General features: G+C 33.3%; 2 protein-coding genes across 3 annotated transcripts in view; both read right to left on the reverse strand.

The window, feature by feature from the left end:
• Window positions 1–383: 383 nt before the first annotated feature.
• On the reverse strand, window positions 384–17,690 carry Gnmt (Glycine N-methyltransferase). The gene is made up of 7 exons (XM_069821658.1): window positions 16,910–17,690; window positions 11,776–11,986; window positions 9,654–9,781; window positions 8,745–8,880; window positions 5,949–6,069; window positions 4,231–4,379; window positions 384–693 (listed from the first exon to the last, which is right to left on the reverse strand). The coding sequence occupies exons 2-7, from the start codon at window positions 11,979–11,981 to the stop codon at window positions 528–530; spliced, it is 906 nt and encodes a 301-aa protein (XP_069677759.1). The 5' UTR covers window positions 11,982–11,986; window positions 16,910–17,690; the 3' UTR covers window positions 384–527.
• Window positions 17,691–20,921: 3,231 nt separating this feature from the next.
• LOC138696558 (sortilin-related receptor-like) overlaps window positions 20,922–25,379 on the reverse strand; it is a 104,085-nt gene continuing 99,627 nt past the window's right edge. For both annotated transcript variants that reach the window (XM_069821660.1, XM_069821659.1), the window contains one exon: window positions 20,922–21,118. In XM_069821660.1, the coding sequence (XP_069677761.1) occupies window positions 21,057–21,118 (62 nt within the window). In that variant the 3' untranslated portion in view covers window positions 20,922–21,056. The remainder of the gene's footprint in view (window positions 21,119–25,379) is intronic.

The raw sequence follows: 25,379 nt of genomic DNA on the forward strand, positions 1-25,379 counted from the left end.
TGTCATAATGTAAGGACAGAAATAATATAATAAATATTGCAATGAGATAAATGTAACACTCAATAGGTTTCACAAAAATGTAACACCAATAGGTGGTTCGTGGTTGGTGGTGGTGGTGGTGGCGGCGGTGGTGGAGGCAGCGGCAGTGGGGGGGGGTGGTGGTGGTGGTGGTGGTGGTAGTGGCGGCAGTGGTGGCGGCAGCGGCAGCGGCGGCAGTGGGGGGTGGTGGTGGTGGTGGTGGTGGTGGCCATGTTAAGAACATAGAGGACATATAATGATCTGAATGTTTATTACAGTAATTACGATCATGACTATTATAGAAAGGAGGTAGATAAGAGGTATCATACAGAAGAATGATAGCAACAAAGTCAATAAGAATAAGATCATATAAAACAAAATATTTATTAAGTAATAACTTTATGATATAAGTTTTCATATTTTTTAGAGTCATTAAATGAGGATTTATATCAAAACAAAAGATGTGAGGCAAAAGTTGGATGCCATATTTCATCCTATAGCACAGATATTCATTTCAGCTTCTCCATAACGTGAATGTAGAAATCTGGATTATCAATTTGCTGCAGCAGTTTAAAATCCCCATATATTGTGTGTGTGCACTTAGGACCAAATGATTCCTGCAGCATTTCTTTGAAAATTTCCAGCCTATGGGGATAGTATGACAATCTGAACTGACTGTAACACAAGAAAGAACAAATTCATATACACATTGTCAAACACTTTATCTTCCAGTCATTTCTTTTACAAATATTTAACTAGCTTTAACTAAAATTACTCATTTTCTCGCACAGATATCGACTTCACAGAGCAAAACTTCATACACGTTGAGAACACTTTACAGTAGGAAAACTATCTTCCAATTTCTTGTAGGGACGGGGACACTATATAGCTTTTGATTATTAGTCAAGTTTGTGAAAGACTAATAACTATACTCCAAAAACAACATGGCTCTTAAATCTAAACCGCACAAAAAAGAACTGTAGTGACTTTCTTCTTAAATTTCTTTCATTACCTAAGATACAGTTCCGAAGCAAATACTGACTTCATGTCTCCAAAAAGTTTCTTTCAGAGTAATAACTTTATTGACAAACTTATGCAGCAGCTACATGCTGATTTATTCGCAAGATCATACAATTTTCTGAGTTTTACAATCCAATTGCTATGAGGAAATGGAAGAGTGTCATTGTTGAGGGTGACACTCCTTGTTGTTACTGCGTGTCTTAAAACTCCAGTGTGGGAGCAGGACCACTGTCGGTAACTGCGAGGCTTGGCATGAAGCATTACCGCGAGGTCTCACTCATTTCATCGTTAAGGAAAAGAGAAAGGCAATCAATCCACACCTGTGGAGTAATAGTTAGCGTGTCTGGCCGCGAAACCAGGTGGCCTGGGTTCGATTCCTGGTCAGGGCAAGTTACCTGGTTGAGGTTTTTTTCGGGGTTTTCCCTTAACTCAAATAAGCAAATGCTGGGTAACTTTCGGTGCTGGACCCCAGACTCATTTCACCAGCATTATCACCTTCATCTCATTCAGACACTAAATAACCTAAGATGTTGATCAGGCATCGTAAAATAACCTACTAAAAAAAAAAAAGAAAAAAAACATCAACCATTAATAAAATTCAACCAACAGAAGAGAGGCGACTAGAAGTTGTGAAAGTAAAGGCCCACTCCCAATTAGCAAAATCGAACCAAACTGAATTGAAACTAAACGTCTGCCAGTGCTTACATCTAGTGGAATCGAATCGAACTGAAGATGTACAGATTAAAATGGATCACATAATGGCTTTAGCACAGTTATGTGAAGAGGCAGAAAGAGAAGAAATAAATATCCAAAACAAGAAAGGAAAATACTGGATTCATGAAGAATTTTCACTTTATTTCACTATATTCTGAGAGGTGAAGTAAAATTTCGATCTTTAGCGCTGCTTAGATTTTAACTTTTACCTAATGTTTCCGTTACTGGTAATTTACTATTTTGCTTCAAGCATTATCACGGGAATAATTATTACGACGGCATTTTGTGTTTTGTCATACAATAGCGGATAATTCTGAAAAAGATTTATTTTTTCTTTGTTCATATTATTAAAATGTAATTTTTTGTATACGTTCTATTTCAGCAATAACTTTCAGCTAAATTACCCTATCAAAATATATACTGCTCATTTGTTTTTTCACGAAGGCTGCAGGAGAATTTACGATCATACCCGAAACAAGAAGTTCTGTTCTGGCAGTGAAATACAAATTCTAGCTCATGGATTCAATTCGATTCGCTCCAATTCGACATGCTGCTTTCTGCTATTTTCTATTTAAATACATTGTGAAGATAAATTCTGTTCGATTTGATTCCTCTAAGTGGGAGCGGGCCTTAAGAAGGAATCAGCTGACAGAAACAGTATAATGTACAGTAGAACCTCATTATCCGTGGTAATGAAGGGGTTGACTGAACGGTTAATCGAGAAAATCGGATCATCTGTACCATAAAATATTTTCGTAAATTAAGTGAATAATACTTTAACTATCGTAATTTCCTTCGTGGTCTTGTGTTTAACACGCTTGGCAGTGAATCAGAAGTTCAATAATTCAAGATTGGTTGTCAACGACGTGTTTTTAAGGGGTAAGAAAATTCCTTGTAATGGCTGTCAGCAGAAAGATAGGAATAGTAGAGATCTCATATTGTAGATTTACATACTGTATACACTTTATATTTTATTTTTATTAAATAGCGCAGAGTTGTAACATCAGTCTCGTATTCTGATGCGAGATGACCACAGTTTCTCTTTCCCCAAACCACTTAATTATTTGCATTTTGTTCGATACCGGTACTTAACACAACACTTTTCTTTTAACACTCATGAAATACATTTTATATAGAAGTTGTACAGTACGGCAACTAGAACAGTAGACCAAACTGTGTAAGTGTAAATGCTTGTAATAACACTCTCTAGAAAAAATACATAATACTAATATAATGTACAATAATATTTCATAAGTTTTTGTAGCAAAAAAAAAAAAGCGAGAGAAAAACAATCTGCCAATTGGTTAATAGGGTGATGGATAATCGGAGTTCTACTGTATTCAAATTCTCTCACAGGAGGGTTCCTGGCATTATAAGCATAAAAAAATATATGAATTTCGAGCAAAAGAATTGCATAAAAGATGCCGTTTTCATTGTTATAATACTTTTATTTTTGGTTGTTATAGTTGCTTTTCTAGCAAAACACATTTCTCTTTTATAGCAACGTCACCTTGACTTGACATTTCCTGCTGTATTGTCACTACTTCCCAATCTCTCTCAGGCAGTCAAACATGTTCTATCATTATAAAATAGAATTCGCATGTAATAATTTTTTTTTCAAGATATATTAATAAGCATTTGTTTATACATTAATTCATTATTCAAAGAACGAGGCACTTTGCTTGGGTATATAGTATACACCTCTAACATTGGATTTGTGTAGGAGTTAGAGAGAGCAGAGAGCACCAACAGTGCGAATGTTGTGACTTTGCAAATTAAGGAGTCTAAAAGAATATATCCGTGGATAATCTGACAAGCTTTTATTTAAAAGAGTTATTTTGATTGTTTCGTAAAAGGTATAATGTCGGAAAGTACAGTAGCTTATGTGCCAAACAAACAATACTGAAATTATCATTCATCTGCTATCCACGTTTCCTTAGCGACAGTGTATTTATTTATTGTATACAATAGTTTGACATATTGTGAATTCAGTGTTGTGTTGATTTCTGCAAATTATGGTTCTCACAACAGGGGAGAAGGTGTTTATTGTCGAGCATTATTTCCGGTCATACGCAGTACTGAAATTACACATTACTCTGAAAATCAAGAGAAGTCAATACAACATGCAAGGCGACATAAAACTGATCCCATACGATGGCACTTCTCGACAACAGCTAACATTGCTGTGTTATTTGGTGCCGCAATGTTAAATCGCTCCTGGTACTGCTCTTTAACGCGGCACAAGCTCGGCCCATTCTGACACCCCACTCCATATGACTAGAAATAATGCTCGATAATAAACACCTTCTTCTCTGTTGTAAGAAGCATAATTGTAGAAATTAACACAACACTGAATTCACAATATATCAAACTACTGTATACAATAAATAAATACTTCATTGCTAGGGAAATGTGGACAGCAGATGAGCAATAATTTCAGTACTGTTTGTTTTGGCGCATACCATATATGTAACATACCTCACAGATTCTTCGCCATTTTTCTCGTAACTGGTATATAATTGTTTGCCATTACTCGCACATATGTCAATTCTGTAGTCCATAGTGACAATGCTTGGCTTACCATTTACATACAGAACAGAAGTTATAATATCTGTCATATGCTGACTCTGTAACCAGACAAGAATTAATTAATAAGGATATAAAGCAACATACAAAATCTACAAACAAAAAACCTCTCTTCCATCTTGCATGGGAGTAATCCGTGGTTCCCAGAGTGAATGGAACTAGAAGCATCACAATGCCATAATGCTAAAATTACAAATGAAATAACGTAACAAATTAGACTGTCAATACCAACATGAAAAAAAATCTTATTTTACTTCTGTGCACTCATATTAATGCAAATAAGATACTATTTTTTATTCGATTCTCTGTTTTATTTATTCAAGTTTCTGTTTTGCTTCATGTTTTACAAAACCTCCTGCTTCATTAACTATTACTTTCAAACACTTGCAATATTCCATCAATTTCAATTATTTCTCTCATAAATATTTTTATTACTATTCACAGCCAAATATTCTGAATTTTTCATAATAATTTCAGATCTTACGAGTTACATCTATTGTTGATCTATTTAAATGAATTCTACATTAAAATGTTATTATGCTATTACTAATTGGTCTTTGCGAAGTTTAAAATAAAAGTACATTGGTATTAATTTCTATAGCCATGGATTAACACTTTATTTCAAATTTTTCCAAACTAATGAATATACGACTAGAAACAGGTTTCGCCTAGTACAGCGCCATTTGTAAAGTGACATGGGTAAGTAACAGCACGTCAGTTTTCGGAAATCAAATCTCGCGACTTATACAGATATACCGTAATTTATTGGCTTACCTTATAACAATAAATGTTGGAACTCTCGACCACCCTCTAACAAAATATTTCTAGACACATGCTGGATTTCTTATCTATCAATAGAATTGAACACTAAATTTATAAACGACTGTTCTCTTATAAGACTTTAGTTTTAACAATTTCGTCGTTTTCCAAGCTGATGTCTTGGATACATAGATAAAGATCTGCCTGCTGAGCTAACTTTCTTGATGATTTCGTGGGAGACATTTCTATCTAGCCTATAGCCCATGTCATAGAGTTCTTCTTCAGAACGCGATTTATTATTCTTCTTTTTTATTTAAAAATGAGCCAGTTTCTCTCACCTCTTTCACTAAATTCTGGTTTATTAAATTAGATGGCTGTTGAACAATAGAACATTTCCATAAAAATATAGCATGACACTTTTCGTATAATTTCTTCATAATATACTTATCATAAGATTCGCTATTCTAATGTGTAGCCGGTACTGAACTGCCACAACTAAACTGGACAACATGAAATGATGGAAGTCAGCTGTATAGTAATGCCATTTGAAGTCTCTTCAGCCTGTGTTATCTGACTACACAACTCAAATCTTTTTCACACTCGATCCAAGGGAAATGTAAACAATATTTCCTTGGCAGTCGTATTTGATCTATAACAGTAGGCAATTATCTGAGCGAAACCTGTTTCCTGACGAAAGCTCTACACTTCTATATAAATTTTAAATGGCAAGGTAACAGACTGCAATCTTGCAAGAGTTTGCAAGCGTGGAAGAATAAACTAATCTAATGGAAAAAGGGGAAAGGGTGAGGTATTATCCGAGATAATCATAGGAATCATAACATTTTACTTACGTTATAATATATACATTTTGAAGGAGTGTAGCCACTGTCCAGTATACGATCATAATTTCTATGGTCTATCAGGAGCAAACCTCCTGGCTTTACACATCTTTCAAAGTTCTTCAGTGCTATCCTAAAAGAAACAAAACAACCTAACTGCATCAGAATGGACGGTACATGCCAAACTAATAGTCTTGAACATATTACCGGTATTTTGTATTTATTCCTCAACGGTTACGTATCTTCAAATCTCGAACTTTTCTAAAAATTCTACATTTCTGACATTACACTTCTGCCACCAGATACAATGACTATTATTATATCCCTTTGCATGCGACTTAGTTCATGGATGGTGACTTTTTAGCCACCCAGAACAACATGAGCCATTCGTGCTTAAGCAGTGTTATCTACAGTAGAGTCTCGTTAATCCGAACTACGCTAATCCGAAAATCTGGTTAATCCGAACAAAATTATTTTAAGAAAAAAAATTTATTGTAAGAGTACAAAGTAGCGAAAATAAAAAATGTATAAATTCACTCAATTTCTTTTACTTTAAACAGCACATTCAAGGGTATTTACAACAATTAGTGTTTTCTGTACATAATTTACACATCTGTCATGTTCATAAAATCAGTAATTTTCTGTTGTCGTAATGAAGTGAACCTGTTGGTTGTGGTTTTAAAAATTGCAACAGGGTACCCCCCACCACCATCTCTCAGCGCTCGCGAATGGCATGCATTGCATTACAGGTAATATTTCGGTTAACCCGAAAATCTTGTAATCCAAATAGGTCTTGGTCCTAATTAGTTCGGATTAACGAGACTCTACTATAGTTGTATTGTTAAGACTCAGTCGCTGTTAGTGATAGCAATTTAAATATTACATGCTCCCAGACAAAATACTGTAGTCACAAAGAAGATGAGATCCATGAACTAAAACGTATAAAAAGCATTACAGCAGAGCGATAGATGCTATGAAGAATTTGGTTCAATATTGAGCAGAGAATGGCTTCGGCATCCACAGAAATTCCCACATGGGAGTGGAAGTTGTGCATGGCCTAGCACTGAAAAATAGCATCCAGGCAAACATCACCTCTATTTCTCAAAGGGAATTGCAGAGAATGATGTGTCATTTCTTAACATGTTCACTTCCACGCCTTCATAGAGATAGCCTCGCCCAGCCATTTTCCAGTAGTAAATGGTAGAAATGATTATGCTAAATGACTATGGTCATTTACGAATAGAGTCTGCAATGGAAGTCACCCTTCATTGACTATGGTCGTTTTTGGTAGCAAACATGTCAAGCAGGTGCCAAAAATGTTTGGACAAGAAGGCAGAGTTTCAGAATCCCATTCATTAGTTTGGGTAAGTAAATGACGTCAATTGCTTATATTTTACAGTTTGTGCCTTCTCAAATCACCGACACTGCACTTTCTCCATAACCAGTCTGTGTGAGTGCTCTCACCAATAGTCAAAGTTGCCATTTTCTGCCCTAGAAGTAATTTGCTTACCCAATTTTATTAAATATTAGTAAGTACTGATTGGTATGCAATTCATTATTCATTTGTACACCTCCCAGATGCGAAATAATAAGAAACAAAATGACGATAAAATTGAATTAACAATTTAGAACTTTAATACTGTAGGCTTATAAACAGTAACAAGATATGGAGAAGTTGGGCTAGCTAAATACAACAATAAGAAATGAGCATATTGCTTTACAAGTTAAGTGTTCTGAAACAAGTCTAAACAGCACTTCAAATATTTGTGTGGTTACTGCCATTATCACCCATGATGAAAGGACTACCTTCCTTCCTTCCTTTCCTGTGACTCGATTGCGTGTGCACGAACACATTTGTAATATGAATGATATTTTCCACAAACAATCCATTTGTATTGAGCTGGACTACAGAAATGCAGCAAACCAAAGAACAACATACCAGTATTTCATGCAATGCATTTCCTTTGATTACATTACATAAGATAGTAGCCCATGTTTTATTAGACTAGCTTTCTTGGTTAAAACTACTCGTATAATTGAGGCGTTTTCTGGAACAAGAAAATAACTACAAAACGTTGAATTTGAAATACAGAACATTAAACATTTTAGATCTAATAGCAGGGGCGTATTTTGCGGGCTACCGGGGCTACCGGCAGTAGCCCAAGGAAATTACAAAAGAAAAAGTTTATAATATAACATAATGTAATAATTTTGTATTATTAGTTTTACCATAGTAATTAAAATTAAAGTAATTGTTAGATATATTTTGTGTAATAATAGGGTCAGCGGTAGCCCAAACCCTTTAACTAGTATACGCCACTGTCTAACAGCATTGTGCAACATTCAAATATTTCTAGAGGGAGCTGTGTTTGTTGAAAGTAAATATTTTGTCAGGAGAGAGATATGTTATTACGAATTCAATATATGCTGGAAACAGAAAAAAAAAAAAAAAGTAACGTACATTGTTATTCAAGAGAACGCCTGAATTTTAACACACAGGGTGCTATTCATAGACATTTCGCAGCACGCGCTACAAGCGTACTAAGCTAGCCCCGACTATCCACTGGTTACTAGTACAGAATTCAAATCATATCCTATCGCTAACACTGGTTTATGAATACGAAAAACGCTGATAATCCACCGAAAATCCGCGCTAAAAATGTCTATGAATACAGCCCTAAGAAACTACACTATGACAACTATCAGTTATGTTCAATGCTATTATCTAATGATGTAGAGTATAATTATTATGTATTTCTCTGTCTAAAATATCGATTACATTGAGAAGTTCTGGTAACTACGCAATACCTTTGATCTCTACGGTCCCCTGTAGTATCAGGCATGTGAGAGAAGGAATTACCGAGGCAGATAACAGCATCAAAGCCATCCCCTAAGATATCGGAAATATCATCAGGGAGTGTCAGCCAATTAGCTTCCTCAATGACTAAATAAACAGAAAACAAAAATAATTTTAAAATATTACTTTACGTCAATAATGAACTATCATATCATTAAATTATTCCTGAATATCAAAGAACATCTACTGCTTCTTCCAATCCTAATTTCTTGGCAAGCTATAGCTTAATACACATTAGTTATTAAATATAACATACAGTCAAAATTGGCAAATAACAGCTACAAAAAAAAGTTTATTATTATTCCTCATAATTTCAGTTACAGAAGGTATTATCCATGTTACAGTTTTTTGTTGACATGAGAAGAAAGTTTGTCCTACAAAATTTCATACCTTTTCTTTAAATTAAGAAAGTGTAGTTACATGCAAAATTGTCATCTCAGAACACCACAATTTATATACGATGTCTTTATCACTATTAACGAAAATAACATATTAATCATGATTAAATGCAACTGCACACTCTAGATAAAAATACAATTTCTAAGAGGGCAAAATTAGTAGTACGGTAGTTTATCATGTAAACAATATACTGCATACATTAAGCCAGCCGTTCATTCATTCATTCATTCATTCATTCATTCATTCATTCATTCATTTATCCATCCATAGTGTTCTGGCCAAAGGCAGGTTTTTCACTGCAAACCCATATTCTCCAATCATGATTTTAATATAAATTCCCACAAAATTGTCTTAGCTACATAGGGTAACAGCAGTAGTAATCCATTAGAATTTATCACATTTATTTAAATAAAACGGTCATAATTTCACAAATTTATCAAAAATATATTTCTTTTACTCACTCCAGTTATCAAATGCCTCTTCTTTTCTGCGATTCCATCGGGATTTTAAAGCATATTTTAGCATTTTATCAGAAGCATCAACGGAAGTCACTTCAAAGCCTTCTTCCAACAACATTATAGAGTCAATTCTGAAAAAGAATAGAGGACAACTCAAATCTGGCAAGTCCATATTCAGTCAATGTTTATGGCTTTAGTTCCTGTTTTTCATTTTGCTATAACCATAAATTTTCTTTTAAAACAGAGTAAAATATTTCATTAGTTACCTCAGTCATTATTTATTGACATACCGGTACTCAAATATTTTTTATTTAATTCATGATGAAGCTAAATTATTATATTATTAACAAGTGTGATCCCATTGATAGATTTAGACTTAGTTTAATGTACATCAGAACTCCAATTATCCGAACATCATAGTATATTTCGGATCGCCAATTATTCAGATTCATTTTCAGAAAATTTATAAATTATTTATTCAGTGACTGAAAATAGTTTTCTTTACTCCAAAAGACTGTGCAATATATTGCACAACGCATACTACAAATAATTCATTTTGCTAGTGAACTATTAAGTTAGGTACTCGTAAGCATTTAAGTTGAATAAATAACAACTTTACTGTGTTAATATTTAAATCATGAACTCACTAGAATTCAGGAGATAACTAGTCAAACAGGTAAAATAACATCATAACTTAAATATTAACACAGTGAAGTTGTTATTTATTTAATTTAAGTAACTTAATAGTTCATCATGATTATACAGTGTGTTAATTAAGTATGGAATATTGCTAATAACTCTTTATTGTATTCATTTTATGAAAAAATACCAAAAACAAAAGTTGTTGGAGATATCTAACTAAAACTTATGGCTGTGGTCTCACAAAAGTATTGGTTCATTGTATAGGATGTGACAAAAAAGTAAAACTTTTTTTAAATGGCACCCTATATTAAATTTTACATATTTGAAATCAACAAACAAAATTTTATAACACAATCTCAAGGGGAAAAAATGGAACTCTCTGCATCATAATCCACAGTTAATTCCCGATTTACCACGAAAATCGTCTGTAGCTTCATTTAGATTGGCAACAGGCCATGATTGTTTGGCCAAACACTTGCATAGAATTGGAATATATCAGTCCCCTAACTGCCCATTGTGCAACTCAAACCAAGAAATGGATTCGGAACACCTCAAAATCTGTGCTTCAGTGGCTGACAATAATATCTTTAAAAAATATTGGAGTGCAAGAGGTCAAATGACTTCAGTGTCAAACGCCTGGCATTAGAAAACAACAACAACAACATATTTGAAATCTCCATTCAATTTTACATACAAATAGAAGTTTGACTCAGCATAAATGATGAATACTCTCTTGTAAAACATAACTGTTTCAGAGGATGTTTAAAATTATAACAAATGTTCAAAATGAGAACCATGCACGGCCAACAATGTCCCTGGCTATACGAAAGCAGTCCATTGACTTTCTCACAGTTTCAGGAGTGATCATCGCTATATCCAAGAAAAATACATAGAAAATAAAAAATTTTTAAATATCAAAAATTTACTTTAGTGGTGATGTAAGTGGTGATACACCAGATACAACTGTCACAAAACTACTCAAATAACCACCACAGTGGCTCAATGCTAGAGAGCTGGACTATAAGCCAGGGGGGCCCAAGTTCAAATTCTGCTCTACCCTGAATTTATAAGTTATGTTGGGCAAGCACATGGTCCAGGCAATACAGGATGTTTTCCAGTTAGGGGAACAAGTCATCATCATTCATTCTGAGTGTAATGCGGACCCATTGCCTGTGGTGCTCTCTGGATACTATTTGACGAACTAAGTGGTGTATGCTTCTTGGCATTAGCGACATCTATGAGCCTGCTCGTAGAATTGGGGCGAATAACGACAAGTTAAGGACCCAGTCATTGGACCAAAAAAAAAAAAAAAAACAATTCAAACTGATTAAAAAATTTAGTCAGAAAATTATCTAAAAATTAACTTAAACGTCTTTCAATTAAAGTTTAAAAATAAGTAAACTTAATGTTTAAACACAGAATTTGAACATCTCTCAATGAGTATTAACTAAAAATACTTAGAAATGGCTTGACAATGACTCACCCAGTCCCACAAGCTACATCCAACACTCTTCTACAGCCCTTGGCACGCAGAAGACCCACAAGGAATTCTCGATAATGTTGCGTCCTCGAGTTCTGGTCACCTATGAAGACTTCCCACACTCGTGCTGCCTTTCCATCTGCATACTGATCTCTCACACCTTCTGCTGCAGTACCCAGTGACCGTGTACGGAACACACTGTCCACCATTGTAACTTGAAAACAATGCATAATTAATTATATATCTATGATTATGATTAACAACATAACATGGAAGTAAAGAGCGATGATTCTTTATTTATAATTTTTTTGGTTACAGAGGCCATTCTAAGTCACTGATAAGTCAATGTGGAAATAAAGGGACAACAGTTAAATAAGAACGAGAGAGAAAATTTAAATATTTTAAGGGAACTGCCAAAAGCTCATGGATTCTGTCGAGAATAGAATTCTGGTTCGTAACAAATAGAGAGGGCAAGCAGTGGTAGAGCACAAAACGTCTCGAAATTAGTAAGTTTCTTTAAAAAGTAGTACAAGAAATGAGTATTACAAAGGCATCATGGTATACGTACTTTCTCAAATATGTTTTATGCATTTCACAACAGTATGGTACCGTTATTTTATCATGACATTAGGCGAATCTCAGCCGGAGTGTGATATATGCCATGTTCCACTTAACAGTGGAACATTTTTTATTGCATTGTAGGAAATATGACCGTGTCCGTCGACAATATGGAATTTGGCCGATTCTACGTAACGCTCTTGGAAATAATTTTAATTGTACAAATGCAGTTCTGAAATTTTTATCTAATACAGGACTCGACAATATGATTTAGTTTTTTATTGGCCCGTTTTACTTATCCTCTGGACTCTTTACATCCGGAGGTTACATTCGTTGTTTTATATATGTTTTAACACACGACAATTCGGACCTTTTACATCCGAGTAATTTATAAATGCGCCAGATAATTTGTTTCTGGTGGCATTTGTTTTATTATTTTGTTTGTTTTTAAATTTAGTTAGGATCTGAGAACTGCTCACTTTTATGATTTTTAGGCATCACCTTGTTGAAACTGCATTTGTGTACCTTGTTTTAACCATGACAACGCTTTTTTGTTCTTTTTAGCATTCTGATTTTTGTTTTGTGTTTCTGTTTTGTGAAGAATTTTAGATAAGGGCGCAAATAGTCATAGTAGCTGACGCCCCCTTTTTAACCCCCCCCCCCCATTTCACATTATGCATACAAAGTAATAATACAATTTAGAGTTTATTTTCTTGAGTTATTATTCAAAATATCTTGGAGAGTTACATAATTTACTCTGTACACAAATAAGAAACATGTTCTTTATAATTCCAAAAGTAAGACATTTTACTTCAGATGTCAATTTTTTATAAAATCACATAAAATAGCCTTTAATATATTGTAATCACTTCTAACACTATTTTTCTATTTACAAAAACTGGCATTTAAAAGACATACACACATATATATATAATAGTAGCGATATACTACGATGAGGTTTTAAAATTTTCATAAGGCTTTGTTAGACATTAGTGAATTTCCACAGAATGAAGAGTTTTACGACTAGAAATTGACAATCTTTTGAGTAAAATTTGTAAATATGAGCCTACATATCCAGTCGTTTTGGCATATAGGAACTAAAACTTAGGCTGAATTCATAATTAAAATTGGTTATAAATAACTTAGGGGGTGGATGCTGATGATCTAAAAATATACTTAAAATGATCAATAAACTGTCCTTAAAATAATGGAATAATGACTTGAAATTAAAAGAAAATGACATTTAAATATTATTCACCGTATTCGCACCACAGCGTCTTAAAAATTAGTCACCTTGTTTCAATGAATGCCCTGCAAATGTCGGAGAGAGGAAGCAACTTCCTGGAGCTTGACTAAAATAAAGGAAAAGGGATGGAACAGAATGAAAGTTTTAAGGGAAAACTATAGATTTTAATGAGGGTTTACAATGTGTTTCAATCAGGGATGGTCCATGTCAGTGCCTTCATTCTCCGTCTCCTCCTCCTTCTGCTCTTCACTTTTGTTACCAGACCTTCCAGATGGGGTGTGTAAATGATAAAACAAATTGTGGGCGCAGCTTGCATTCTTACAATCTTTGTGTTAAAAATACTGTCTACTGTAGTACTTCCCTTTCGAACCATACTGGAGACACAACATCCTATTGTTCAGGGAACATAAATTCTAAAGACACCCTGACACCAACAAAAGAACAGTAGCGGTCAAAGCCCTCACTTAAACTAAGCTGTTAAGCATTTTTTATTACTTCTCTTGTGTGAGGTGAAGCCTTCAGTGAAATGAGGGATGGACTTTAGAGTTTGTTCTAAACTATAAAACCCAAACTTCACTGTTATTCACTTATTCAGTAGGTAATTACTAGTAGGGCCTACTACTGATCTGTTTGCTTAGAAAAAGTTTTAACAGGCCTATATGTAAAGAAGAAAGTAAAATACAATCAAAATGATCTAAAAGTTCTTAAAAATATTAAAAATGATCAAAAAATGCCGAAACAAATGTAAAAAAATGACCTATTAGTTCAAAAACGTCAAAAAGTTTAAAAAATGTAATCTAAAAAATTAATTTTTACGTTGATATTAACATAGAAAGAATTTCTATATTAATACGCATCGTCCTAATGGGAAAAATAAGATGACTTTTCATCAACATCTGCCCACAACTTATAAATAACTACAGTAATTCCCCTTATCTGCAGTCTCAGTTATCCATGGTTAAGCTTCATCTTACGATGTTGGATGACGTATAAACGTCCGTTGATGTGACATATTAATGAATTTAAATTACTATTATAGTCACTATATTATATATGTGTGTGACTATAATAGTATTTAAATTCATTATCCATGGTTAACCTCAGCATTATTTTTTTTACATATTTTAATTCCTAGCATCTTAATCTGATGTTTTTTTATGGAAAATCTAGAATTTAGTCACACCTGTATTCATAGACTAGTAATATAAATCACAAACACTGTCCTCAGTGGCATTAACCCCAATATTTACTTTTCACTGCTTTGACATGTGTTGCAGTAGCAACCTACAAGGGAATTTTTCTAGGGTTTACTATTATCTGCGGTAGGTATCGGAACATATCCCCTGCAGATATGGAGGGATTACTGCGTATGTATATATTAATATTAATTTCTCTTAGAAGAGAAAAAATCTCTTAATACCAACTTCTTTCATTTTACAATTTATTCTATGCAATAAAAAAAATCACCAAAAAAGTCATCTAATGTTTCTCGATGTGGATCAACATTGTATGATTTTCATTTATAATAAAGGCACATTAATTTTGTACTATAAATTATTATATTTCACGTGCAACATTCTCTGATGAACTGATTCATGGGTATTGAAAATGAACAAAATTAGTCTAATAATTCAGTATAAATTGCTGAACACAGACAGACAGTCAGCATGACTTCATGTTCCACACGAACTGGAATCATTTATGATAAATAATGACACATCAACTATCAATTAACAGCTAATCAGAATAAATTAATTACTCACTTCTTGTGAAAACATAATTTCTGTAATAATGTAGTATTGAATATATCTCATCTAAGTAAATTAATTATTGTTAACAAAGTTAAAATGCCCTATTTCTACTATTGTATCATGTAAATATTTGTTATGACAATGGTTCAAGAATCTGCATCACTCGTGCAATCACCACATACCTTCAAAGCAGAAAGAGAAAGCTATGTTTGTGTAACAGGGGATGACAAACTTTCACTTTCCATTTAGCATTTAAGGAAGTAAACATAATTTATTTTAAGATTCTAGCAAGTGTGATGCCATCAGTCATTCCTCTCCGATGTAATGTCATAAATTTTAATGTTACAGAATAATATTATATATATATATATATATATATATATATATATATATATATATATATATATATAAAACGAAACTGTAATATATAGTACCTACTTATATCAGGTGTGGGGAAACCTTTTCTTTGCAAGCCACGAAAAGAAGTTAAGACATTATGACAGCAATATTAAAAATGTTATGAAACCGTAACTTTTATACACAACCATGAGAAATAATTAAGTGGTTATAGCAATTTTAAAATATTATTATTTCTTATGCACCGTAAACTGGGGTTACTTTGAACACAGAGGATACTTTGAACATTTTTCAGAAAATCCTATTTAGGTTTCTACATGCTGCACTTGTTATAGATGGAGGTAAATTTGGTATGAGAATGATTTTATGATAATTTACCTCAATCTATAACAAGTGCAGCATGTAGAAACCTAAATATGATTTTCTGAAAAAATGTTCAAAGTTTATTTTCTGTTCAAAGTAACCCCAGTTTACGGCATTCAAAATTATTCTAAAGTGCATCACATCACTTTGCTAATACTGTATTAGAACTAGAGTTGCTTGTACTGGAGGAAAACTGTATTAACATTTCTTCAAAGCAAAAGGAATGCCCCGGTTACATCAATTCTTATTTTAACTGAATGGTTATTTCGGAAACATAACATATATGTACAGTTCTGCACAATCTACTTCAGTAGCATTTATTACATTAATCAAACTAAAAGTCAGTTTCTTATTCATTTCTACAGATAGAACAGGTGACTTATTTTATGATTTTTAACAATAATATGTTATGGGAAAGGATAATGATCACTCTGGTTGAAAAAAGTAACATGCGCGAAAACGTCACACGTTACATTTTCGAAATAACCGATTCAACTATTTACGACTGTGGTCAATAAGGATATCTTTTATTTGCCAACAAGCCACAAAAAATTCATCTCTTGTATGGTAAACGACTCACCATATTTATATCTTCTCTATTTTATATGCTCCTTTTCATATATGACACAATTTTAATTAGGGCCTACTTTTACAGAAACTATTATTTTTGCTTATAACGTTTACATAAATTATAAAGAATATTGTACAATTTAAGACTACCAGTACTAAACAATGAGTAATAAAAAATGTCAGAGGAAAATAATGACTTCGAAAGTAATGTTATAAATTATAAAAGTTCAAAGTGCGAAATAAACATTAAATATTAATATTCAAAGAGCTCATACTTTGTTCTCATACATACCCTCTCGTAATACAGCTCCAGTGAGTGGCGTCGATCTTCTCTGAAGTAGAAACCATTTTGCAATTAATATATCTTGGTTGAAATGTGTCACATCATTATCTGATGATGTAATCTTCACGGGACCAGTAATATTTCTTCTTAATGATTAGAGAGTAGATTTTCTGCTATTACCTACCCAAGTATTAATCACATCAACAACTGAAAATAACTTAAAAATAAAATCAGAAATAACGCATTCGAAAAAGATGAAATACTGCAAAACCTGAAAAATACAAGTGCTCTAGATTTTATAATATTTTCCTTAGCAATATATAATTAACTGTTTCAGAACTGCTTTCATCACGACAAATTGCACCATAAGAGCAGGTCAATATGAAAACACAATGTTAGGTTCAAGGTCTTGAATGTAATTGCAACATTGTTTTTTTATTCGCAAACAGACATATTTTACAATAGATAAGTTTACGCTTTTCTGTTGACAACAGGAGAAATAGTAATTCGTTGAATGCACTCAAGAATAAAAAACTTAAAGTATACAGCTGAAAGGGCGTGACATTTACTCTTCTTTTCTCGGTTCAATTCCTCTGACCTAAAGATAGCCAGGTTTTAAATATAACTTGGAGAATACCACACATGTCACATAGTTACAGCAACTGTCCTAAGCGAATATTATAAAAGTCTGTAAACTAGTCTACAAATATTTTCATTTCAAAATATGCATAACTTATAGTTTAGGTTATAACTTAAACTTCTCTCTATAAATTTTTCGGAAATCATAAGATCTGTTCATCTTTCCTCCTGCTAAAAAAAATGAGCAATAAGCATGCACGCTACCAGCACGCACGCACATACACCAATAGAACAACGATTAAAACTCAAAATCCTCACATCACCAGAGTTCACAGCAGTTATCACAGGGCACGAGAAAACAAAAGCTTACCTCCATAGGTTTAAACTAACAAATGATCCATTGTGCCCCTGCAGTCGAGGAGAGCAAACTACACACCATCTCAACCACAAATGCAAAATACTAGAAAGAGAACAGAAAATTCTAAAGGATCAGATAATATCACAGTCTAGTATATAGTCACGAAGCTCAATACGTAGTAAATATGCATCCATAGACAGTTGCTAACCACTAGGATCGCTAATATCGCCTCATTACAGACAATGCGAAATAGTACCGGCACAGTCTATTATTCCTAGCACCCTCACAACTCAAGCTTCGTGACTGTATATACTAGACTGTGATTATATCTAGCGGAGGAATTGGTCAACCACCTACAGTAACCTCATAGCAAAACATACATGCTTTCTCAAGATTCATTAAATCGACAAACTTTGACAAATTGCAGTAATACCGCGAGTCAGATCAGATGCAAATGTAACAAATGGGAAGACACACTTCTAATAGATGGAACTTGAACAATTATTATTACTTGCAATAACTGAGGGGTTCACAACCAGAGTGGACCAAGTCCTTCTGGAATAATGTTTAGAAATTGAGTCTTAAAGTTCCTAGCTCATGCTTAGCAACCTTCACCTTCCATAAGAAATGCTGCGCTCTGTGGAGTAACAAATGAGTTATGGACTTGGTTTGTTATGGCAATGAATAAACCTAAGTTTTCTTCATCCGAGATTGTATTAATCTACAAACTGACCACTGGTGGACTTGGTCCACTCTGGTTGAGAGCCCTCAATTATCAAATAAACCAATTTTCAATAAATGTAACTCCTAAGTAGAACATTGTAAATATCTTATTTTTTACTTGATGTCTGCAGAATTAGTGTTTTAATGTTTAAGAAAAAGACTCAAAATCACACTTTTATGTAAATATTGCATATGTATATATCAAATGGTAACTGATGTAAACATGTTACAGTTTTACTTTTACTTTATGGGATTAGATATTAAAAAAGTAACAATTTATATTCGTAAATAAGAGAAAGAATAAAAGAAAAATGTGACACTATCAACAAGAAATAAATAAATTACCGCCATATTCGAAAGTGAATAAAACTTGACAAACATTTGGTTTCTTCTGAGGTTTTCTCCAGCCGTGGGACTGATTCCAGATGGTCTATGGCGAGTTCCCGGCCTCACTTCATTTCACTTCCTCTGGTCTGACTACCTGGTTGGGTCTTTTTTCGGAGGTTTTCCCCCATCCATAAGGCAAATGCCAGGCAATTTTTTTGGCGAATCCTCGGGCCTCACCTCATCTCATTACATCTCGCCAAAATATTGTAAAAAAATTGTAAAAATTGTAAAAATTTGTAAAAATTGTAATTGTAATCTTGTAAAATTTTGACTTGTACCACATCTTAAAGCTTCATTGCTAATTTAAGATCTATGGAATATAATAAATGAAATGAAAAAAAAAAATTTCTGGTTAGCAAGTTAGAACATACAGTTAAAAGAAAACTAGAACATTTAGTCATGGTTATGCTAAGATGTTTCTCATCAAGCAGTGACATGATTATTTGAAACCACCAACCACTTAAACCAGGGGTCGTCAGCACAGAGCACGCTGGGACTAGTCTCTCTTACCCACGGAAAATGCAGTGCACGCCGTATGCTCTCTATCTCTCCCTGTTGCACGACAGTGCACACGGGACAGAACCGCGTACCCTTTGCACATTTCAGCGAGTGCTGACGACTACTGACTTAAACGTTCCACGGAATTATAAGTATTCTACGAATCTCCTACCATCCTTTCGGCATAAATTCCACGGGTTCTACCAGTTATCGAATACTCAACACTTAAATTGGAGATGCTTACTTAATCAAGCCACGAACAAGAAGCTTACATGATAAAACATAACAATACCGCAATGTAAAGAACTGCGATACTGCACTGTGCACTGCAAGATTCTGTACTAGTGATGAAAATGCATAAAAAGAACACAAATGGGAGTATGATACAAGAGGACAGTTACATCCTTGCAATAACATGATCCTAAATTATTCAAGGAATTCATGGATAATGGAAGGATGTGGATTCTCCCATAAGAGGACATGAAATAAAAACATCAATTCTTTTATTATATTTACTATATTCACAATGTAAGTAATATAGACAGAATATTGACATATTTACATTTAGGGTATCTAAGCAATACAATTAAAAACAATTTATCTGGCACAACAGGAGAACATAAGCAAGGTTTGAGAAATCTTTGGCTGGATGTAGGTAACACAGACAAGTTAATCTGTTAGTAAATATAGTGTCACTTTGGTGCTAATAATAATCTTTTCCTCATTTAGTTACTCTAAGAAAAAAAAAAATTCACAACCTTGCTGCTTTAGAAAGCTTTCAACGAACTTGAACCTTCCTGTTTTCCTTATTGTGTCCATTCATTTACATTTTAACATTATCGATAAAATACTATTCTGACAGAAAATTTGTTACTTAAATTCTGTAATCTTTATCTTTACATCTTTAATTAACAATTACCTTATCACATATCAGGTCCACTAAAACCCATTTGATAAAATGCACTCTCAATATGAAGTCTTACTTAAAATGGCCAGTCAGTATAATACAAATTCACACATTAAAGTGCAAACGCACTCGAACAACTTGGGACAAAAATCAAATAATTATACTACACACTAAAAACATTGGAACTTTAAGAATTGAGGAAGAATAATACAAAATATTTCCTAAACTCAGAGTAAAAACAGTTGCTAAAACAATACAAAATTTTCCACACATGCACTACTAATTCACTAAATCTACATCAAATAAAAATATTAAAAATAATTACACCTGAAGGTTATAATGTAAATTTTTATAAGATATACATTTAATATTAATAATACAGATAGGATCCAAACACCAATAATATTTTACTTTGTGTGTATTGTGTTCTGCAGTAAATAATACTTGTTCTGGAATTTTGTAGCACCATTTAACACAGAATGCTGACAACATTCCAATCAAGAGATTCCAAAGCACAAGTGCACCTCGGTGGTAGTCATGTGTGGAAACTATCATCGGTGCAGCATGAAAATGTTCAAACAACCAACAGTGCACTGCTCTTCTGCCAAATTTGTAAGCATGGTCCAAGCCATTAGAACAGTGTTATGAATTACATTATCACAGAGATTTGACATTGGATTACCTGATGGATGAAGGAATTTCATTCAAGCTATGACAAGTGGCTCATCATCTGAAAAACCGCGAATGACAGGTGAATCTTCTTCATCTGTAAGAAAGAAACATTTACTGCAAATAGCTCAGTATTTAAAATGAAATACTAGAAAGTGCAATCTCATAATTATATGGTTATGTACTGAACACAAAGAAGTCGTAATACTATTTATCCTAAATGTACTGTTTAAAGCTTTTTTAAAAAAACTAGATAGCTTAAGGTTATGAAATTGTTTAAAAACATTAACTTTACGTAAGTTCCTTTAACACCAAGTACTGTTTGATATTCCTTTATGGCAGCAGATATTTTTAAAATCCCTTTCAAACAAAGAGCTTATTACTTATATTTTCAGCAATAAGCAAGTAATTAGATGCCAAATATTTAAAAAATGAACACCTACGAACTTATTCTAAGGTTTCGTTTAGAAAACCGCTTGTGTTTTGTTATGTCCAGATATATGAATTAAACTTCCAATGTTTAACAGAACTGTAACTCTGCAATAAAACGTGAGAAATAAAAAAGAAAATGATGGGAGAATTATTTTAAAACAGACTGCAATGAATTCTTTCTTTATTAGAAAATCATTAAAATTGTGAAGTACATATTGACAGTTTTCTAAATGCTTTTACCATTTAGTAATTACTATGCATTTTATTGTAGAAATTAATTTTTAAAGAAAGGAGGATATATTTGGAAATTTTAACACACGCTGCTAACTTTCATCTTAAGGCACATTTAAAACTCTGAACATCAGAATTTCACCAGTCTAAAAATAAGAAATGTCTATCTAGACAACTATGCACTAAAATACATCTTCCTTACATCATTTAAAGCGCAGTAAACTATAATAAAAAAAAGTGCGAAAATAAGTCACAAAAGTGAACAATAAATATCACTTTGGCCTAAAATTAAAATTCACTGAAATTGATACCTAAATACTTCATATTTACATCTTATAATTTCAGTAATAAACATTCAGAAATAAAAAAATATATAAATATATTTATAGCCTACACTGGATGTACCTCTTGTCCCTAGTCATTGGGTTGCAGACAACATCGAATCCCACCGCAGGTGAATTTTTTTTATATAATGCCAGGCTGAAGGATATAGTAAAGAGTGACAATGATATTATGATGTCATGTGGAGCGCATACCGTGTACCTAGTATCAATATTAACTATCATAAAACATATCCTCAAAGAGGGCTATTGCTTATGTATTAAGTTTTCTTTTTCATACATGTTGTAATCACCATTGAAGAGGAGAGGAAAGAAAGATGATTGAGTTGTCTGAATACTGGATACTTTTGTACTGTACCGTATTTTATTAATTTATGTATTACTTGTTGTTTGTGGTTAGTTTGCAAATTATATTATGGACATTATACGACAGGTAATTGAAAAGTGTGATCAACATTCTTATGAAATGAATGTTAGTTTTTTTATCCACCAGTCTATCGATTAAACGAGTTTTCAAGTGACATGCACAATATACAAACTTTTAGACAAGGATTGGCATTGTTATGGAAGAAAACAAGCTTAAAATATAATGATAGAGGTCTCAAACATAATCATATACCTACAGGCCATATGATTAAATCACAAAAATAGTCAAGGGACTGAGCGAGTTTTGGGACAACATTCTTCAATTATATCTAGTTTAATTTGCATTTACTTGAAAAACGTTTCCTTCTAATGCAATTTCCACTCAAATAACTGGAATTGATCTGACTCTTATTCATATTATTATTATTTTAATTTTTATTCTCGGTATTATGCTGGTTGAGTGGAAGGGAAGGCCTTATGGTCTTAACTCTGTCAGCAAAAATAAATTATTATTATTATTATCATCATCAGTTATTTCTGGTAATTTCTATTCCAAACAAATGAAGCACAGAACATTCGTCTTGTACAATGGTCACCTCAAGTCAGAGGGAAGATGAAGATAGTTATCATTGCGTCCTTGCTTCAGCAAGTGTTCAGTGTTCTAGAGACTTTTGTATCTTCTATTCTAGCAATACAACATGTTGCGGTGACTGGGGGTCGAACCTATAACCTCCTGCTTGTGAGCCAGCTGTTTTTTTTTTCCCGTGTGTGAACAATGTATACCTGGGGCTTTCTCTCTCTCTCTCTCTCTCTCTCTCTCTGCGAAAGAATGAAACGCTATTGCATGCTGGAGCTACATGAACAACTACATCTGTAAGAACTGCAATGTATAAGGGACATGGATTCATCTATATGATATGGTAATGATGTTAAGAGAATGTATGGCTCAATATCTTTCTCCACAAGCAGGTTAATTAAATCAAAGTTAGTCAGTATTAAGATCGTAGCTGTAGGTTGCAGATTAGATTTCAAAGACAACAAGAAACCCTTCTCCTTGTTACATCCTGCGCTTGAAATTCGGATCCACATGGCATTCCTTTTCCTGACAGGAATGATGTATGTTACACTCACCTCCATTTTATGTTGGAGTCTAATGTTATGATTCCGTCTCTTTATTCTTTAAAGCCTTCAAGACAATACTTTACTCTGTATGAAAGTCACTGATGTTTGTTTAGTAACCGAGTAATCGCAAGACAAAATGCAATTTCTTCGGGATCTGGGTGAAACACGTCATGTCTTTGATGTAGTCATTCTCGAAAGTGATGACAGCTTTCAGTTCCCGAATACTTGCAGTTCTTCTTTTGTAATGGTGTTAACGAATGATACCTACTGTTAAGAAGTATACACCACGCAGCATGCCAAACTGTATCTGCTCCAGACCAAACATCACCCAAAGCAACAATACATTCCTTCGCCTTTTCCTCACATACAGTATTCCATTCAATTGGTAAAATTACATAAAATTTAAACTGGCAGATTTACATAACTTACTACTAAATTTGAAGTACCGGTAGTGATTATAGGGTGTACAAACTGCACAGGTAAGAAACAAGACATACAACAGATCAAATTTCTGCACATTTAAAGGACAAAACTAAAATTCTTTCATTCATTTATTATCATAATACACTACTCTTTTAAATTGACTGAACATATTGGGAATTAAATCAATGGCTTTCCCAAAATACGATATGGAATGTTTCCTATAAAATAATTTTTATCTCGAAAAGAAAGCAAAAACGAGCAAAATTTTATTAAACTTTTTGTTTGAAATATCTCAAAGAATAACCCCCTGAAATTAATGACATTACTTACGGTTCACTTTGTATATAGTAGCAAAGTTTTGTTCATTCTGTTTATTCTAGCAGTCATTAAGTTTTTTTGGAACTGTGTTAATTTAATATGCACTTCCCTCGAGTTGCCATACAACTTATCCTTTTATAAACACCTAGTAACTGAACCTAACCTAATATATTTTCATACAAAGAATAATCAAATCTAGCCTAACTTCATATAATAAAATCAACTCTTTTTTTAATTAACAGAGAGAGACAATGCTTTTGTTGGATGATTAATTAATTAATTGATTAATTTCATAACAACTCAACATTTTGCTATATTTCCTGTAATTATGTACCGAAAAATCAGAACACAAATTACTTCACAGATTGTCAACATACAATTTTATTAATAAAATGGAGACTTTTAACTACCGGTAGTGCTTTTAATTAGAAAGCGTGCAAGTATGTATGTGCATAACTCTCAAACATCCATTTACACTGCGTGTAAACAAATGGTACATAATAATCCCTCCTCACTGAACACTGTGCATAAACACACAATGTGATTCTTACAAAAATTAGTGCAGTTCCACAGAGGTTAGACTAACACATCAATTAGTTGATTTGTGTCAAAGATACACACTCACAATTATTGCTTCTAACTGTTTTTTTTATATGTTACTTTATTAATTAACTTTCCCACCTATATTCCGTTCTTCGACTTTTTCGTATAGTTCTCCATTCTCTTAATAGGCCTATGTAACATGAAACAGTAAAAACAAGCCAGTATATGTATGTATTCTATAAATGCTGATAAAAATTGACTGAGAATTTTGAGGAAATTACTTTATAAAGTAAGCAATGAAAATAATATTCATGTATTATCATCACTGGCAAGCTGACAACAATCAATAACTTAGGAATTACATAGCTTATCTCTTAAGCTGCTCATGGATATAATTATTATGATCAAGATGCAAGACAAGCAACTCAGTAAGACCAAGCGTTGAGCTATACCGAATGAGGATAATAATAATTTTATGTGTGATATTCTCTATCTAGGATTCTATCCCCCCCTTCATCAGAAATCTTAATTCGCACCCTGCCCAGAACCTGAGGTCTTCATGAAAGAATAATCTTATTTATC

Source organism: Periplaneta americana, chromosome 3, assembly GCF_040183065.1.
Source record: "Periplaneta americana isolate PAMFEO1 chromosome 3, P.americana_PAMFEO1_priV1, whole genome shotgun sequence".
NCBI lineage: Eukaryota > Metazoa > Arthropoda > Insecta > Blattodea > Blattidae > Periplaneta > Periplaneta americana.

Bases quoted from the DNA above. Each gene is read 5' to 3' on its own strand.
- Gnmt (XM_069821658.1), bottom strand. From the start codon at position 11,981: ATGGTGGACAGTGTGTTCCGTACACGGTCACTGGGTACTGCAGCAGAA. The intron at 6,070-8,744 runs GTATTGCGTAGT...TGTTTCTTTTAG, and splicing joins GGGGACCGTAGAGATCAAAG to GATAGCACTGAAGAACTTTG. The intron at 4,380-5,948 runs GTAAGTAAAATG...GTCTGGTTACAG, and splicing joins CAAAATGTATATATTATAAC to AGTCAGCATATGACAGATAT.